The 19,444-nt window shown below is 34.4% G+C and overlaps 2 protein-coding genes and 1 long non-coding RNA gene across 3 annotated transcripts; 2 read left to right on the forward strand and 1 right to left on the reverse strand.

The window, feature by feature from the left end:
* Nucleotides 1–708: 708 nt before the first annotated feature.
* Nucleotides 709–5,072, forward strand: LOC109582761 (uncharacterized). Its single transcript, XR_002185216.1, has 3 exons — nucleotides 709–842; nucleotides 3,993–4,061; nucleotides 4,878–5,072. It is a non-coding gene; the product is annotated as an uncharacterized LOC109582761 (long non-coding RNA).
* A 163-nt stretch (nucleotides 5,073–5,235) lies between these two features.
* LOC100636664 (PR domain zinc finger protein 12-like) lies at nucleotides 5,236–7,401 on the forward strand. The gene is made up of 5 exons (XM_003387211.3): nucleotides 5,236–5,542; nucleotides 5,614–5,754; nucleotides 5,874–5,953; nucleotides 6,223–6,484; nucleotides 6,601–7,401. Exons 1-5 carry the CDS (start codon nucleotides 5,407–5,409, stop codon nucleotides 7,257–7,259), a joined length of 1,278 nt encoding a protein of 425 aa, XP_003387259.2. The 5' UTR covers nucleotides 5,236–5,406; the 3' UTR covers nucleotides 7,260–7,401.
* Nucleotides 7,259–19,388, reverse strand: LOC109582760 (putative methyltransferase C9orf114 homolog). Its single transcript, XM_019997673.1, has 11 exons — nucleotides 19,224–19,388; nucleotides 15,669–15,757; nucleotides 15,114–15,181; nucleotides 14,990–15,058; nucleotides 14,615–14,664; nucleotides 13,713–13,837; nucleotides 12,568–12,640; nucleotides 10,551–10,675; nucleotides 8,207–8,283; nucleotides 7,563–7,710; nucleotides 7,259–7,514 (listed from the first exon to the last, which is right to left on the reverse strand). Exons 1-11 carry the CDS (start codon nucleotides 19,252–19,254, stop codon nucleotides 7,458–7,460), a joined length of 912 nt encoding a protein of 303 aa, XP_019853232.1. The 5' UTR covers nucleotides 19,255–19,388; the 3' UTR covers nucleotides 7,259–7,457.
* Between the last annotated feature and the right edge of the window lie 56 nt (nucleotides 19,389–19,444).

Here is a 19,444-nt window from a genome sequence, read left to right on the forward strand (position 1 = left end):
GAAAAAGAGATTTGCCAAAAATGTGTGGGATTCCTAGCCCAGGTTATGACAAAAATAAATATACTAGAAGTAACTGTGTAATTTTTATATTTATTACGTAGAATAACTACTTTTTAGGCTAGATTCTAAAGTTCAATATGGCTATTTCAAAGGGTCTCCTTATCTTTAAAGAGCAGTGATTTTAAGGATATCGAACTATTATAATTTTAATTGTGTAATTAAATGAAATCAGTATCTCAGTATAGTGTTGCATGCAATAGCTGATAAAATTAATTATAAAATTTCACTATGTTTATTATTAGAATTACACCAAATAATATAGAAAAATCATTAAAATGGTGTCACTGAACTCCTATTAATAATAACAAATATAATTCAAGTGTACTGAGCAATCAAAGTTTTGCATTGATAAAGCTACATTTTCGCTAACATGACCTCTTCTATTGGTCCTAGCATATTTAATACGTGCATAAATTTATTGTCCAAGTATAGAAGTGTCTTATAGACAGACTATCCACGAATGATTGTCCTTTACATGGATATTTATGGTCCTGTCGGGTCCGCATCAGTTCGTCCGTCCGTCCTTTTTCGGGCGGGGCGGGTCCGTCCGTCCGTCCGCTTTTGAGACCCTACCGCCAAAATTGTATGCCTACTCACGCGCGCACGCACGCGCGAAACATTGGACCGCGCCTACCAATTGGAGGTGTGACTAGGCGCTTGACAATAATGACTTGTGCTTGTTTGTCAGACTAATGAGACTAGCCTGTACTGTGCCTGGTGTAGCCGTGAAGCTGAGACCATGCTGGTGTAGCCTATGTAGGTCGAGGTCTACATGCATTTAGGTAAGTTTACCAAACAGTTATTGTTTTTGATTATTTAACAAGCACAGTGCCAGTTTGCCTCATCACTTACTAGATGTAATTAACTAAATTCTTTTTTAATTAAATTTTTTAATTTTGATGAATTTATCTGTAAATGCTATGCAGGAGAGCATTTTATTGTATATTTATGATTCTATATCAAAATACTTCAGCTATGAAGAATAACACATTATAAAATAGAACAATTTTGCAAAACGTACTATGATGCAATGATTTAAATTTTTAAGGGACATAGCTTGAAAAAATTTTAGTTGAAATCTGCTCAAACTTTCTACATACCTTAAGGACATCAATATTACAGCAGAAAATTTAATAAAAATTTGAGGGTGATTTTTGAGCCATTTTTCCGAAAAAGGATGGGCTATACTTTTAGATTTTGGCACATTTATAAAAATGACCATAGCTCAAAAAAATTAAGTCGAAATTGGCTCAAACTTTCTACATAGCATAAGGACGTCAATATGTATCAGGAATTGTAATAAAAAACGGGTAATTTTTGAGCCATTTTTCCGAAAAAAGCATGGGCTATAGTACACGGTATTTTTCAGATTTTGGAATATTTGTAAAAATGACCATAACTTAAAAAATTAAGTTTGGGATTGACTCAAACTTTTTACATAGCATAAGGACATCAATGTGTATCAGAAAATGTAATAAAAATTAGGGTGTAATTTTTGAGCCATTTTTTGGAAAAAGCATGGGCATTTTTCAAATTTTGGAAATTTGCCACAACTTGAAAAATTGAAGTTGGAATTGGCTCAAAGTTTCTACATAGCATAAGGACATTAATACATTTATGTATTAAAAATTGTGATAATGTTATGTAGGTCGTTCGCCAAACTTTGGAGCAATTAATTTTTGAAATTAATAAAGAAGTGTAGATAGTATAAGAACATGTAGTTATACACATCAGTTAAATGGAGAATTTTATTCTAGCTATTAAAAAAAAATACTCTGTACTACATGTATATCATTTAGCAAAAATTTAAAGCGTATTTAATAATTATTCATTAAAATTCCAATTGAATTAGAATTTGCTAATACAAATCCATTATTTTGTTTTGTGCTATAGTTTTACGACTGCTAAAGTGCCAATATGAAATCCACTAATTACAAAAGGCATGTGCAAGGCTTTATAAAAATATAGAATTTTGTCCTATACATATTCTTTGTTGCGTGTTATTTGAATTCCAATTAAAAATGAAATCCAATATTAATTTTGATTGGAATCTACTCAAACCTGATACATGTGTACATGTAAATGTATAGTTTAAGAACTTGTATTAAGTATTTTTAGCTATTTTTGCTGATGTTATACATACATGTACATATACATCTGTATGTAGTACGATAGTACCATAGCAGAGTTTCTTTAGGAAGTTTGGTACCCTAGTCTTGATTAGCTGCATGCCAATCTTGAAGTTGTGTGATATTATTTTGTCTCTCGGTCAAAATCCTAATATTTTATGTACAATAAAATTAATTAATTTTTAATTACAGACTGTGTAGTCTCTTCCATCAACTTCTATAAAGCTCTCCTTATTTGATGTTTTTTTGCCACTGAAAGTTTAAGGCCAATTTTGAGTGTAGCCAATTTCTGAAATCAACCAAGTATGGTTTAGTGTTCATGTAATGAGAGATTAGCCTTTGGTCCAGATTATATTAGTCATTGAAGGAGGAGGAAGAGAGAGGAGGAGAGAGCAAGAGAGGAAGTACATGTAGCCTGTATATGCATGTACACATGTACATGTATGTGTATTCACTGTGTGGTTAATTATGTCAACGAAAATGATATGAAAATGTCATTTCTGTGTCTCTGTCTCTCTATTGAATACCAGCCATTCTTCAAGGGATTATTTGGCATGTTTGATCTTCCCAGAAGGAGGTAGTTATGAGTGTTTGTATGTGCTTGGCAGTTGATGCTCTCATTATTTCATTCATTCTCAATGTAATGTTATTTATTTATTGGAAGACCCTTTTGTTTCACTTGTCATGGACTGTCTGTATGTGAAGCTTTATCAATGTCTGTCTTTGTTACATTCATGTGAAAAGAAAAACAGCCAGTGTACAAGTTTCTCACTAAGAGTAAACACAACTACTTATTTGACATTCTGTCTGACCAGGAGGGACACTACCATGACTTTAATTACATGTACATATGTGTCCATTATTATTGTTACCATCCATGCATGTATCTTAATGTATTGTATTTGATTTCTTGTTGATGTTATTATGTATTATGCTGGCATATGTATACGGTACTATGTAGTTTGTCATTGGTAAAGTTATCATAGACTGTTGGTTTGCCTGTCTGCATCTGGCAAGTCATTAAAACACACTGTTCAAAGATAGCAAATGTGTTACTTTTGTAACTGTTTGCCCATTACTGGCAAAAACATTAGCAGTAGGCAACAATTATTATGATAACAATTATTAGGATTATACACGGACACACACGCTCCCTCCGTATGTGTGAAGTTTTAATTATTTTCAACATGATAGGCTTTGTTGGGCACGGTTTGTGTGATTATGCTTGTGAAGGTCAACAACTTTTATTAATGATTGATTGATAATAGCTATGTGTACTTACTTGATGAAATGTCATTCGAGTGGATCTGTTTTATATTGGCAATGTTTTAGTCATGCGTCGTTGAGTATGTATACACAAGATTTTATTTTCTACCAATCTACCAATATCAGCTATTACATGTAGATTTTTGTTAATACATGTATGTACATGTACATACATGTATCCTCTGCCCATACATGTACATATAGTGACACATGCAATATACATGCACACATGTAGAGCTTTATTGGCGTTGATATATTTAGTTTATACATAGATGTACATGTACATGTACTTTATTGTCTTTATTGACTATTGTTTGTCATTAAGCTAGTATTACAGTATATGTACTCCACCTATTACGTTATTTCCACAGAATGCATCATAAGACCAAACTGGGTCTGGTCTTATGTTGTGTTCTCTGGAACTGACACAATTATAAAGCTATGTATTATAAATCCTGCAAATTAGTTTATATACATGTATTGTAAGTGTATGTCTATTTCGATAGACAAATTGATTGACATTTAGTTTATTTTTAGGTTTGAGTAGTCAGTTGCTTCATTATATGGCACCTCAATTGTTTGAAGACAGCAATAAATCATAAAAAGGTACGTTATGATTATTAATAATTTCACATTGTTTTCGGTAAAATGTTTGACTAGTTTCCTGATACATTGTGTGTGTTTGTGTGTTTTATCGATCGATTATACCAGTTGAAACAGAAGCTGTTGTTATCGCCATTGTAATTAAGGAACTTAATTGGCAATCCTAGTGTTTCTTTTTGCTATTGTACGTCTCTTCTAACATTGGTCAATGTGGCCTTTTATGTTGATATTTCCTTATCTCTGTTATGAAAGAATCATAATATCAAAAACAAATACCTTTATTAGATCACACGCCCACTTTTCATGTGTATGAGAGCATCTCTGCCTACACAAGCTTTCCTTCTTATGCTTCACACACCCTCTTTCTTTCTATTATAGTATCAGTGACCACAGTTTCCACTTTATAATAATATAATGGTATTGACATTACTGACTAAACACACAATGACATAACCAAAGCCTCACCCACACAATTACTTGTAAGTGTTTTGATGTTAATGATAATGATTCCGACATAACAATGACGCTTACTATTCAGTAATTGTATTTACTATTTTGAACACAGTGATACAGTGGTATAGTATTGTACTTACTATTGGTGATCGTGTGATCTACTGTAGCTATTGAAATACCTACAATACTATACTATTATATTTACAATACTGTTGTAAATATAATAGTATTGTCAATACAATATAGTGTAGTATCGTACTGTACTTACTATTGGTAATTGACTGATTATGTGATCTGAATTATTACTAATAGATTATTTATACACATACTCATTTTACCATTAATACTTCTTCTTATATTGTATAGGGTGATAATCGTTGGAGCTGTAGTGTTAGGGGCTGCTCTATAGTGGTGACTGGTCTTATTGGCTCTTTTCTCATTCTCACTATAAACTTCTTGATTCGTTTTCATCGTCTTCATTAATCCATTATTTAATCAATTCTACTATAGTCTGTGTATTTTGTGTAATAAAACAATTAAATCGACAGATGTAGAAACTAAGTTGGAGTTGTTTAACAGTACTGATGACACAGAGTTCTGCTGTTGCAGGTCATTGGTTATTAATTAATTAATTAATATTACTAGTTTCACTTGGCTCTGGCAGCATGTGTAGTGTGGTATTGTTTTTCTATGGGTAGGAAACATAAATACCACACACACACTTGATAACGAAACTATTAATAATGTATTATATACCAGTAGATCTACCGGTTGCTGTTTTCTATATAGCCTCCTGTTGGAGCTAGTTGAGCGTGCATTTGCAGCAGCTCCCAAGATCTGCAGTAGTCTAGTTTTCCGAGCCACATTCTCCGCGTTTTTACTCTTATTGTTTTAAATGATGTCTGCTGTTCGAATGGAGGATCCGGCTAGCTCCAGCAACACGACCAGGACTGCAGTAATAGGAACGTTCTCTTCTCAAGTCATTGCATTTGCTCTTTTTGGAAGAGTCTCAAGGCTTTCTTGTGCAGCAGGTGGGCCCAAGAAACTTATTAATTGCATTAGATCATGATTGTCATAAATATTATTGCAATCCATTTTATAGAGGAGAGTGCCCCCAGCTTCTCAGACAGCATCAATCAGGTCTCAAAGCAGTTCCCTGATATCCCTGATATTTTTCGCTTTGGGCCATCGACTGTGAAATTCCGCTCTGTCGGTGTATTCTGTCGACAGTTTTTGAACCAAGGTCAGAGATTAAACTATGCAGTATTAGCTACTAAATTTTGAAGCACAAAAACAACAGATCTATTTTGGATTTGCAAAAGCAATGCTGATTTTACATTAGTCTTTATCATTCCAATGCAGGAGCAGTGTTAGGTCCATTCACTGGAAGGAAGCTCTCAGTTGAGGAGGTCATTACACTCAAATTGAAATCTTATTGGGAGGTAAGTAGACTCTTGATGGAAGTATTGTGTTTGCTTAGGTAAACCATTGAAAAATAATAGGACCATTGTATCAACCCCCTATGTTATCAAATAATAAAGGAAACATTTGAGTTATGATATCATTGGACACCCAAGTTTATTTTATATAATTACTCAAATAATGTTGTGTTATTTATACAAAGAAATATTATTTGTTTGTCCCGATCAATTCACTCATTTAAAACAAAATTATGATTATTCATTATGAAATTATTTTTTGTAAATTCTAGATTCATCAAGATGGCAAGGTCCAGTACTGTGTTGACGGTTCCGATCCACACTATCGTAACTGGATGTACTTCATTCAATATGCACGTCATCAGGACGAGCAGAACCTAATGGCCATCCAACACGAAGAGAGAGTCTACTTCAGAGCAGTGAGGGACATACAGCTAGGAGAGGAGCTCCTGGTCTGGTATGACAAGTATCAGTATGACCTGTACATGGGGATACCTCAGGGATTCAAGGACTCGCTATCTGCAGAAGAAAACAGTGAGCTATTCTTTTTTACTACTATCTATTGCATACTTGCAACTCTTATATGTTGTGATACATGTATGTTTGCATGCAATTTGAACTATTATCAATGGCACTACTTTTTCTTGCAGGTCAAGATGATGAAATAGAAGACGATAGTGAAAACGAAGAAATTGAAGTAGAAGAGACAGACGATGAAGATGATGGATTAGAGCAGGAAGCAGGACGACAACAACACTCGCCATTCCAGCACACAAATTGTCAACAAAACACGTCATCACCGATTCCAATACACTCAACTCTACCAGGAATATCAGCAGTCACACCATTCACTATGTATCACCATACTCCCCATCCCACCCAGCCTCCTTCCATTCCAGGGATTCCCAACGTCCAATGGCTGAAGCCACACGGGATAGGAAATGCACCCCCTGTCCTCTCAATGCCACCAAACTGGCCTAATTTCCTCCCTCTCTCTCCCACAAATATCGGTAAACCCTCAAACCTCGACATGTTTGAGCGCTGGGCAGACGGTACGAGATGGAGGTGTCAGATCTGTCAGAGGATATTCACTTCCCAAGGGAGCCTCCGTGCCCACGCCCGGATACACACCGGAGAGAAGCCGTACCAGTGCCAGTTCTGTAAGCGAGTCTTCACGCAGGCTTCAACTCTACGCAGTCACGAGAGGCTCCACACCGGAGAGAAGCCGTACAAGTGTGATCACTGCGGGAAGGCATTCACTCAATCGGCTGGTCTCAGGTCTCACCTCAAGACTCACTCGATGCATTAATGATGCATAAACAAGGATATTGAGAACAATTGACTATATACTCTATACATTCACACACCACCATGTTTGTCTATCACTTATTTAACCAGTATACTTTAATTTTGTCTCTTGTGCTTTTCTTGCTTGTTTCACTTTTTCAATGTAAGAATACCAGTTTTGAGAAACACACTTCAACCAACAATGGGGCACCTTGCGTAATCATTTTGACGGAATAATGTGTCCTTTTAGAGCCGAGAGTGAGATAGTAATAGCTTCCTATACACAAATGCAAACAATAAATTAATATCCATTCAGTCAGTTTACTTCAGTTCTTATTGTTCTGCTTCCTTGATGGGTGCAGGTGTTTAGGTAAAAGTGAAACAAAGATCTAACATCATCCACCTCCAGAGTCCTGTCCTTCTCCAAGCTATACTCCAGCCCATGCTGACCACCAAAAACAATTAAAAGATGCCTAAGAGATAACACTACAATAACAAATGAGCTGAACCACCTGTTGACTTAGGGCCTAGACACCAATTAAGACCTAAAATCCTAAAGGTGGATATACTAGACGTAACAATGTTACGTTGATGCTGGAGTTGAATTTGGTTCAACTCAAGGATAAAGCATGCGTCAAAATGTCAAATTGCTCACAATTAAAAAAGAATCAAATTCAATCAATGCTACGCTGGGCTAGCCTAATATTGTAAATCAACCTTTAGTCTATAAACGTGCAGAGTATGTTAGGAAATATCAAAAGCTAAAAATTTTAACAAAAGTTGCTTTTAGAATTTTAACTAAAGGGGGCAAATCGATTTGTTTAGGATGTGAACACATAACTGAATTTTGCACCACTAATTCAATAAATCAAGTTTAAGGGGACAGGGTAATTGCTCAAATCCCAAGCTAGTATTAAATTTAACATAACCTTAGGCTGTAATGTCTGCATGGCATGAATGAGCCTTTACTTGTATTGAGGGAAAGGTAGGACACTATCAATAGGATCACCTCTCTCTGATGTACCAATGATAACATCATAGCTCTCCTACAAAATAAAAACACAATTATTTTGAAGGCAACTTATTATTATAATGAAAGTATACACTATAGACAAGTGGCTATTAGAACTAATAATAGCAACAATAATAATAATAACAATAATAATAATAATGATAACAATAGCATATAAAAGAAGGGAACAGGTGGTTTGATATAGAATAACAACGATACATTGAGCAACCAACTGAAACAACAAGTTACAACAAACACTGGTACATTACATAACAATAATCTACCATCACTACTATAACACATAAGGCTGTAATGGACTTAAATGTACATGTATAATAATCATCAACTATCAGTAGGTATGTACATGTACAATGTACATGGACTGTGTAAACAATGGTGGTTATAGAATTATTTATGGCAGTGCTTGACTTATGGGAAATGTAAATAGAGGCAGCAAAGGGCAATGGTATCATTATTACAGATCGACCTTTTGATGTATCACCTTCAAACACTTTCATATTGCATCATGTCACAAAAATGACCAAATAAAAATACAAAACAGAAAGACCACAAAAATAATTATAACATTTATCAGTACATGTACGTCTTATTTAATAAACAAAACTATATTGAAAAATAAATCTATATGATTCCTTGTCACTATAATCTTTCCATCTTTAATACAAATACGAACTACAGTAAAGTACATGTACATGTTACATGATTACACATACATATGTACACAATGTACATATACATGTATACATACTTATGCGTCCTATTCTGTATATGTGACCATATTTGACAAAAGGTACCTCATGGCAGATTTTAAAATTCATTTATGTAATGGAAAATATCAACCTGTGAGTGCTCTGTTGAACAACCATTGCTTCTAAAAGTTACAGAGTAACTTTTTGCATCCTGTGGAGTAATTTTATGATAAATGGATCTCAGGAAATTGGATTTTTTTGGCTATAAAGACAAATTTCACTACCCGCCATAAGGTACCTTTTGTCAATTATGGTCACATATTATTATAAATGTAAAGAACAGAAAGAGTCTGCATTTATTGATCATAAATATATGTACATGTAAGTTATGTCTAATGAATAATAATTACACTGACGTAAGTAAAGAATTATATACGTACTATTACGACGACACTCCTTTACAACGCATAACTAGCTAAATGTATGATGTAAAATAAAAAGTAAACATACACACACAAATCATTTTGTGTTCAGAGACGTACATTATCAAAACAAACTACTTATAATTATGATATTCTACCTACAATTTGTTGTGTATCTAGTCCCAGTGTACATGCTCAGTTAGTGTATACAAAAAGAGAGAAAAGGAACTAGGAATAAAAAGTAGAGAGACAGTTATCCAAACACTTTGATGAAAGATTGCTCAAAGTAAGAATTTGTCAATAATAACTCAAATAAAGAAGGAAAATCAACAAAAAGGCTTTTCCTCGTTTTTAGACTATCATAATTAAACACAAACAAACAAACAGTGACATACCATCTCACCATTCGACGCGAGACAAAAGCAGCTAAAAAAAACATCTCATTTTACATGCACACATACAAGTACATATACATGTATGTACATGTACATGTACATCTTACTTACATTTACATGTACATGTATAATAAAGATTACAGTGCAGCCCTTTTTGGAAAAAATTACATGTATGCAGCATTTTTACTAAAAAATATTTGGCAGGCTAAAGGTGATTTTTACATATCACACAACCCACTTACAGTATTGATAGGCTAGTAAATATTGGCAAGGATAGAGAAGCACTTGCTAACTTTATTTATTAGCAAAAGTGGATAATAGTATCCACAAACTGTACTCTTGTTTTAAAAACATTAATATGGATGGCTACTTGTTATAATATATGGACTCTTAATATAGAATAACTACAGTTTCCATCAGTATGTACATGTATTGCGCTGTGTGTGTACATGTACATGTACATGTATATAAGCTTCTGCACAATAGTGTACAATACATACATGTACATGTATCCATATGTTAAACTGGAGTATATGCATGTACATGTACATGCACATCTTAATTCATATAAAAACTTCAACACGTACGTGTACATATACAATGTACATGCAAAATATATGTACATAAAAGTGAATAATACCTGTAACTGTAAGCTACAACTGTACAAGTACAATAAAGATTAGTAAAAAATATTATTATAATTCTAAGTCTAAAGGATACAGTGATGATCAATAAAATGCCAGCAAAAGCAAAGCATAAATTCCTGTACAGTACCTTGTATGAGCTGCTAGTGAAGACTTCACCAAAACTCCGAGCATACCTAACCTGGTATCCCCAATAGATACCTTTAGATGTCAATGGAATCGAAGGAGCCACTATTTTTCCTCTAAGATTATTTCCTATGATGACAATAATAATTAACTCTTGAGATTAGATAATGGACCTCAACTGAGGTTTCATTTACAGTTTACTAGTACACTGTTGTTTTAAGTAATGCTACACACAATATCTACAATGGACTTAGAACAATCACTGGGCTTTCCTTTTTCAATATCCCATTACAGTAGAGATAGAAACAGCCTGATAATAGGACACTTTTGGAATATAAAGTAAAGGCATTATCACAATTATTTCAAACCACTGATTACTAAACTGAGCTTTATCATTACACAGCAGAATAACTTGTTGATACATGTACTTTAATAGTAAAATGGGAGAGATTAAATTTAGTGACATTTAGTTTAGGAGAGGACACTATACCCAACTCTTGTCAATAGTCAGACCTCAGAGTGCTAGCCACAGTCGGTTACTAAAAGTGGATTCTCAATATGACGCATGTGCGTCCGTCACAACCGGAAGTGCTGTATAAACCAATGGGAGCATGCACCAATGCGTCAGATTAGAAAACATTTCTATTCTGATGCATTGATGCATTTTCCCACTGGTTTATACAGCACTTCCGGTCATGACGCTAGCGCATGAAAAGCAACATGTCACATTAAGAACCCACCTTAACTCCTAGTCTGCCTACTGCCTAGACTTCTTTCCTTGCATCTCACCCTCAATCCTTCTGTTCACGACTCAGAACACCAATTATCATTCCATGCAACAATAGTACATGTGTGTGCGTGTGCTTAAAGAAGTTCATAGATGTGTATGCAAGCTCTAGGTTTGATTATTAATTGTGGGCATGGTTTGTGGTGGGACTTACGTCTACTCATAACGTAATTCAGGGCTGTTATGGCAGACAGATGGCATTATCATGGCAGGCTGTCTGGCCTTAAGAACCAGAACTGGGGGTTAAAATACCGTATAGCGGGAAATTTTGGAGGGACTAAAATTTGGCAAATTGCTAAATTTTGGTGATTGGCGGATTTTAATTTGGCGAATTGGTGGCCACGTGCCATTGAGCATGCGTATAATGGCTCAAAATGGCGGGTTTAATTTTGGCGAATGGCTATCAAAATGCCAAATTCGCCAAATTTAATTCCCTCCAAAATTTCCCGCTATATGGTACTTTAATGGATCCAATTAACTCTCTCCTCTCAGCCTACCTACCTTGTCTACGCTAGTTTTTAAAGGTATGTGTGCTGATTTTTAAGGGGAATCTTGTATAAGGCTTAGAATCTGATGTGATGTCTGTTGACAGGTGATGTGTATTACATGTAGTACTTTTGTCTAATGTACAAAAGGTGTACGGATAACTAGAGTCAGTGTGTATATCAATATACATGCATCTACATGTACATGCATGACAGGTGTGTGTGAGGCTAGGGTGTGTGAGAGTTTAGGGTATGTGTGAGGGTTTGGGGTGTATCTGAGGTACATGTACATGTACAACACATGTTAGACTTACCAACAATGTACGTGTACATGTCTCTATTAAACATGTAATTGAAACCCTCTAAGACTGTCTGCTCAGACCATGTGGTTAACATAACAATTACCATTGATTAAGGTAGGGTCTGGTTCAACAACACTTAATTAATAATTATTATTTACAATTCCTATTAATAAGGCTTGGGTATATGTACATGTATTTTGAGAAAAGTATTGAAGATGCATTATACTCAAAGCACAGAGAGAGAGAGAGAGAGAGAGAGAGAGGGGAGAGAGAGAGGGGGGGAGAGAGAGAGAGAGAGAGTGAGAGAGAGGGACAAAAGTGATAGCATATAAGCTACATGTACATGTATGACCACACGTACATGTATACCGACTTCAACTGTACATGTACATGTACATATTACATAAAAGACACTATACATTGTTTAAACAGGATGCCTAATCTCACCTGATTCTGAGCGCTTCTTCATTTTCACAGTTACTCTGACTCCAGTTTCCAACTTCTTGTTCACAGTGACATTCTATGTGAAATAAAAGAATCATTTGAAAATCACTTCCATTTCTACATGTACATGTACATGTACATGAACATGTACATGCATGTACATGGCATATTTATATGTCAAATTCTTTCTATCACTCTTCTCTCACTTAAGTACATGTACATGTACAAGTATGTATACTAAGCTTGTATACGTAGCAAATTTTGTGATGCACATTAAAATAAGATGTAAAGGACACAATTTTTTGCAAAAATAGTTTTTGAAACATGAAATTCATGAAAACGAAAAATCATACAAAATAACCATCTACAAATGGTACCAAGAGTTACATGTATACCCTTCATTGTACCCACCTCTTTCTTCCTAAATTAGATCACAAGGAATCTTTCTAAACAATCTCACATTATCTTTCCCTTTCACTTTTCTTCATTTTACTTATCTCTCCCACTGAATCATTTCCTCTCTCCCTCCCACTCATTCCATACCATCTCTCTCTCTGTCACCCTCTCTCCCTCCCCTTCACCCTCTCTCCCTCCCTCTCACCCCCCCTCTCTCTCTCTCTCCCTCTCTCTCCCTCCCTCTCTCCCTCCCTCCCCCCTCTTTCTCTCTCCCTCTCTCTCCCCCCTCTACTTTCTATGTCTTCTTTCTCTCAAAAACACAAAACATTGTATTGACATTGAATTATGGGATTTGGCTCTACTAATGACCTCGCCCACGCCGTGTAGGCGAGGTATCAGGTACTCCTAGTCCCTGTCATTCATTCATTCGTTCAGTTTGTTTATAATCTGCCTTTAAAAGTAAATAACTTTAGCATCACAAAAAGTTAATCTTTAGTATGTGATGCTTCAAGAGGAATACCATGCAAAGTAAGAAAAATGCTATCTCCCTAGCTAATTCATCATGCTGGCACTCCGGATACAAGTTAAGTACATCTTTCATTTAATGTGTAGCATTCTTTAACTCTTACATGCATTTGTTAATACGTACATGTACATGTAATTCATGAGTCACTTAGCTTAGCTTTCCCTTGCTACAATGTACATTAGTTAAAACTAGTGCATTCAACTAAAAGTGACTTTATTCTGCTTACATTATTTAGTCCACAGTCTACCATTGAGGATCCATCGTCAGTTGAACTCAATACAATACCTTCCCTGAAAGGAGAGTCCTCGTGAGCTCTCATGTGATGAGGAGCATCCAGTGGATTCAATACACCTATCAATTAGGCACTAGGTAATAGCTGCATGGGTTTAACAAACAAAGCATGTTAAGTGAGCTAAAAAGCATGCTTTATATGAGCTGAAAAGCCTTATATGTACATGTACATGTAGTACAATTATATGGGGCAACTTTAAAAAATTCATAAAAAATCCAATTTTGATCAGAATCAGCTCAAACTTTCTACACAATACAAGGATATGTATATGTACGAGGAAAAAATTATAAAAATGGTAAATTCTCTCCTTTTCAAATTTGGTGAAATTTGGCTCGAGGCTGTGTACTATAGTACAGGGACTTTTACCTGATTTTAGAGCAAATTCAAAAATTCATAAAAAATTTAAATATGATTGGAATTAGCCTAAACTTTCTACACAACAAAAGTACATGTAGATGCATCAGAAAAAAATTATAAAAATGGTAAATTCACTCCTTTTCAATTTTGGTGAAATTTGGTACTATAATACATGGTATAAAAAGGATGGCAAATCAGTACATTTTAAAGAAGGGCATGCACTAGCTAAATTTTTGTACCACTAATTAGAAACATGTATATGTACATTGTAAGCACTTAACCTCTAAAGAGAACCTTGCCATAGCACAAAAGTAACCACACATTACTTGCTCTAATGTTATGCACCAAGTTTTAGCTGATTCCAATCAAATACTTTAGAAGCTTTAAACTTTGGCCAAAAAATAACAATGATAGGATTCAAAGTAACTGTTAGCAGACAGTTGTAATGTAATTGACTATCAATACAGTATTAATAATACCTGCATACTTTAGATCAGGATGCATACCGTAGAGTGCCTTCCTTAAATACCTAACATAATAATAAGACTAATATTAATACATGTCCATACAAACATGTACACGTACGTGTAATTGTACATTGCATAGTTCTTAATGCATACATGTACATGTACATGTATTACAAGATGCTATCACTTAATTGTGCTAAAAAGGCGATATGAGCAAAAGTACATGTACATGTACATGTAAGCTTTAATATAATTCACTTAATCTACTGATACATTAGTAACACTATCTATTGTATAAATATTTAAAAATACGGTAACCAATACATGTACATGTACATTATACATGTACATGTACATTATACATGTACATGTATATCTCACTCTTACTGTGGCGTTTCCATGTATTGTAATATTCTACACATAAAGACATCAGGATCAGTCTCTGAGCCCTTCCTACTGTATGAGACAATGATAATGAATTAATGATTTTACTGTTAGGGAGGATTCTTACGTATCAGTTCCTTCCTCTTTAAAAATAACTATTTCATTGACACAAAAAATGGCCGCAATCCTTGCAATCTGAAAAAATAGCAAAAATCCAGTTAGGGTATACATACATGTAGGAAAGTGTATCAAAAAAACATACACAATGTACATTAATGGAGTGCATGATGGTAAGAGTATGTGAAGGAAAGGGGAGGATCTAATAAACTTACACATACTGTAAATGTAGATGTACATGTAGATGTACATGTAGCTAGAAATGTGAGTACATGAACATGTACATGTACATGTACGCCTATATGTACATGTCATTAGGTAACGTTAGCAGATAAAGCTGGTAGCTGTTCTTGGGCTGTTGTACATTAGCTGAAAGATTATCAATACTTCAAAGAAATATTCGCATTGCTGGGTAGCCTGGGTACCACAAATTACAAAATTGCTTATTGCTTTATTGATAGCAATAAATGTAGGTGTACTGTTTCATTACAAATACAATGAGGTGATATACATGTACATGTACTTAGAGTACATGTAACTAGACTAAACCCTTTATTACACTAACCTGTCCAGCAAGGTACGTCTTTAATTGAAAGCTTTGTACATTATTAAGAATAGAACCAGGGAGTGCAATGCTCACCGTATAGGACTGACCTACATGCATAGAGAGACAAAAAATTAAACCAATATTCATTATAATACTCAATTAATATTTTTATATTTATACTTATTAACACATTGCACATTAATAATGTGTAGACAAGGTAATAAAACTACATGTACATCTGTTGTGTTTTGTTTAATAATAATAATAAAATATAGTAGCAATAATAATATTGATAATAAAATTGTACTGTTTTGTACTGTATTGTTTATTTATTGTTTCTGTTAGGCTTTTCTTATCATTTAGTATTGTAATAATAATAGTAATAGACTAATACTAATAATGTTGATAATAAATCATCGCATGGATCAACACTGAAAGTTATAACTTTTTACTGGATGAGCAGGTTCGATAATAATAATAATAACAATAATTATTACCAATATAAAAAATAAAAAATATCGAGTGAATGAACCATGCAGATGCTTTCCAAACAATGCTATTATACAAGCAGATGTAACAGCTTCACCAAAATAAAAAAGTAAAAGTGAATAATAGCTTATTAGGTATAATCGGTGATAGTTATAATGTACATGTGCCTATAACAATAGTAATCATAGTAATCATGCTTTTAATCACATACAATACGGTACTGAGGGCATAACAAAAGATAGGAAGTCAGCAATTCTATCTATCGTAGTTACTACAATGTGTCGTATGAATAATAACTAACCTCACTATTAAAAACAACAGATAAACTGAGAGAATAATAATAATAAAGGAACAGTGTATTATAATACATTACCTAATAAAAGTCCATTGCAAAGATAAGTTCATCTAAAATTAATTGTTAATAAATTAATTACATGTACATGTACACTGTATGTAGTAAAAATTATGTATCATAAAACTGCATGTTATCAAAAAGAGTGTTTGTCATAAAGACTCATAATGAGTGAATCCTGTTACATGTACATACATGTATATCACTACTCTCCACAGCTTCAAGCTAAGTTTAAACAACAGTAATTGTATCTAAAAATTTCTTTCAAAAAAACTATAATACTTTTATTCAAAATTAATAAACAATGAACTACAATACACAAAACTAAAAGACATAACTCATGAAAGATACTACATATCTACGCAAATAATAGCAACAATGTTCTCATCAAGGCTCTTTAAGCATCAGAAGCTTCTTAACAATCACAAGTATATCATGAACCACCACAGCAGTCGAATTACTGGAATTGCTCAGATTAGAGAGAGTGTCGGTAATGGCTTTAAGCTCCAGCAACGACTCGTTTGTTGCTTGCAAGAGCTCGTCATACCCTTCAAAGGAGCTCTGATTATTGACTGAAAGATGTTGAATAACAACCTGAGCTATAGCATCAACCAAATCATTAGTAGGTGTAAAATCAGCATAGCCGCTAGAGACACTTACTGCTGCCAAAACACAAAGCACAGATACTACAAGGAGTAGCATTATAGTAGACAAAGAAGTGACAACAATGAATGGTAAGCTCCAGACTGACTGGCTCTTCTTAGGCTCAGGTGGAGGAGTGAGAGTGGCTCCATTATCATTGATAGTGTGGTATGGGTTGGAGGGAAACTGATTATTCGTCAGTGAAGTATAGTTAGCTCCATCATCAGAGGAGACCGGAGGAAGAGGACGAACGCAAGAAGAGGTTTTGTCTCCCATTCTTACTCAAAACAAAAATGAAGCTAAAGTACAAAGGAGTAGCTATATATATAGCTACTGGGAATAATAACTAAACGTAAGTTATAAACCAAGACTTGTTTACAAGTACTAATGTGAAAAGAAGACTGCATCAATTATGGGTATTCCTTCAGAAATAGTTTGTGCCTACAGTAAACAACAAGCAAGCAGCGTAGATTACATGTACATGTACATTGTGTGGGTGGGTGGTCAAACACGTCTTTCTATATATCAAGAATCAAATTTCATCAACAAACAATGAAAGTAGCAATAGTTTTAGCAGTACCATAATACCATTGAGCTTCACCAGTCCCATTGACCAGTAGTCCAGTACATACATGTACATGTACTAGCATACGTAAATAAAACAAAGATAGGAATTAATAACATAATAATGACTTTATAACTACTCCTTGCCCACATTAAAGCTCTTTGAGTCTGAGACTAATAAACATACATGTACGTGTAAATGTCTTTACTGTATAGCCGCTTAATTTGAAGGGCACAATTTTCATTGTTTTCGCAGATTTTCCGTATCCACGAAACTTAATCCTGTAAAATTATCCATCTCAATCTATAATCATGTCTACACATGTACTTCAATGAAATGGCTCTCTTTGGTGCTTTGTGGCTTCATAAAATGTGAACCACCAAAATTAATTCGCGAAAAAAGACTTGTCGCCTGATTTGCGAGAGTTTGTTGCCTCAAAACTTTGTGGCGGCTATACAGTATAACAACAATACAATACACATTATAGACCTCCTCAGGTGAGATTGACGGTGGCCTATGAATATCATTACTGTTTATTACAGTATCCACCTACGGGGATGATTGGCTGCCATTTTGGACGGCAAGATTCAATGGAGGATGAATGAAGAAAAATCAAAACTAATTTTTTTCGTTGGCATGGAGCTTTTTCAAGCTACAAAAGCTGGTTGGAGGAAAGAATGGTCGCTGCTAAGCATCTCCTAAAAGGGATTTGGTGCAATATAAATCATATTCTTTATTACAGCTTGCTTTCTGCATTAGCCCATTCATACTCCATAGAAAGTTGCCGTCCACGAAAATTATTTCAAAGTCAGACAGGCCCAGTCACGCCCCTTGCCGTATATCATTCTTTGACGTAATTCATTCTCACCCAAAGAGGTCTATAATGTAAGAAGTCAGGAACTAATGGGCTCCTGATGAAGTAGTAAATGTAAGATGCACTGTAGTACATGTGTAGTAAATAAAAGGTAGAGTGTACTTCGTAACTAAATGCATACATTTGTCATTAAAGTTTTTCTTTACCATAAGTCATTAATTAAATTTTTGATACTGGTAGCCTTAAAAATATTTGAGCATAGCATAACAGTCAATATGCGTTTGAGTTAGGAGATGACGCATATATGGTCCAAATACTTACAAATCAACTAAGCTTACATAATAATCAGTAATTTCGACACGGTATAATAATAAAGTTGTGTTATGCAAAATGCACACACACACACACAAAACTGTCATGGTTTACACTTTAGGCTGTATCAAACTTTTAATGAATACTTTCATAACTAATTACAGAAATAACAATAATTATGTATAAATTATTTCAAAATTGTCACTATAAGAAAGAGTAGAAATTTCTACAAAACATAATTGTGTTGCATTTATCAGAAATATGAATAATGAAAATTAATTGACATAACTATATGCCCCACCCTCACAACTATGCACTTAACAACTTCTAACTTGTGTAGCCCACTTAACACAATAATCTTTAAAATAATTAAAATAGTGTCAGACAATCTAACCTGACCTCCTTCCTTATGATCTGTCTCTGATTCCATAACTTAAAAATGAGCATAGACAATTTCCTATATTAATCTAAGCATCCTTTTATAGCTAATCCCCTTGCAGTTTAGATTCTAGTCATTCTACACAGTCACACATGTCTCGAGCTAAACCAAACCCACTTAACCCATCCCATCAAAATGGCTGAAAGTTAAGTAGGACTACTTTCTATTTACAGCTCTTTGA

The sequence above is a fragment of the Amphimedon queenslandica genome, unplaced genomic scaffold (assembly GCF_000090795.2).
Source record: "Amphimedon queenslandica unplaced genomic scaffold, v1.1 AMPQUscaffold_13358, whole genome shotgun sequence".
Taxonomy (NCBI): domain Eukaryota; kingdom Metazoa; phylum Porifera; class Demospongiae; order Haplosclerida; family Niphatidae; genus Amphimedon; species Amphimedon queenslandica.

Excerpts from the sequence above, each read along its gene's own strand:
- LOC100636664 (XM_003387211.3), top strand. The coding sequence starts at position 5,407 with ATGATGTCTGCTGTTCGAATGGAGGATCCGGCTAGCTCCAGCAACACG. Across the intron at positions 5,543-5,613 it reads AAGGCTTTCTTGTGCAGCAG|AGGAGAGTGCCCCCAGCTTC; the intron begins GTGGGCCCAAGA and ends TCCATTTTATAG. Across the intron at positions 5,755-5,873 it reads TCGACAGTTTTTGAACCAAG|GAGCAGTGTTAGGTCCATTC; the intron begins GTCAGAGATTAA and ends ATTCCAATGCAG.
- LOC109582760 (XM_019997673.1), bottom strand. The coding sequence starts at position 19,254 with ATGGAATCAGAGACAGATCATAAGGAAGGAG. Across the intron at positions 10,676-12,567 it reads GAAGAAGCGCTCAGAATCAG|GAAATAATCTTAGAGGAAAA; the intron begins GTGAGATTAGGC and ends TTGTCATCATAG. Across the intron at positions 7,711-8,206 it reads CTACCTTTCCCTCAATACAA|GCATCTTTTAATTGTTTTTG; the intron begins GTAAAGGCTCAT and ends GTTATCTCTTAG.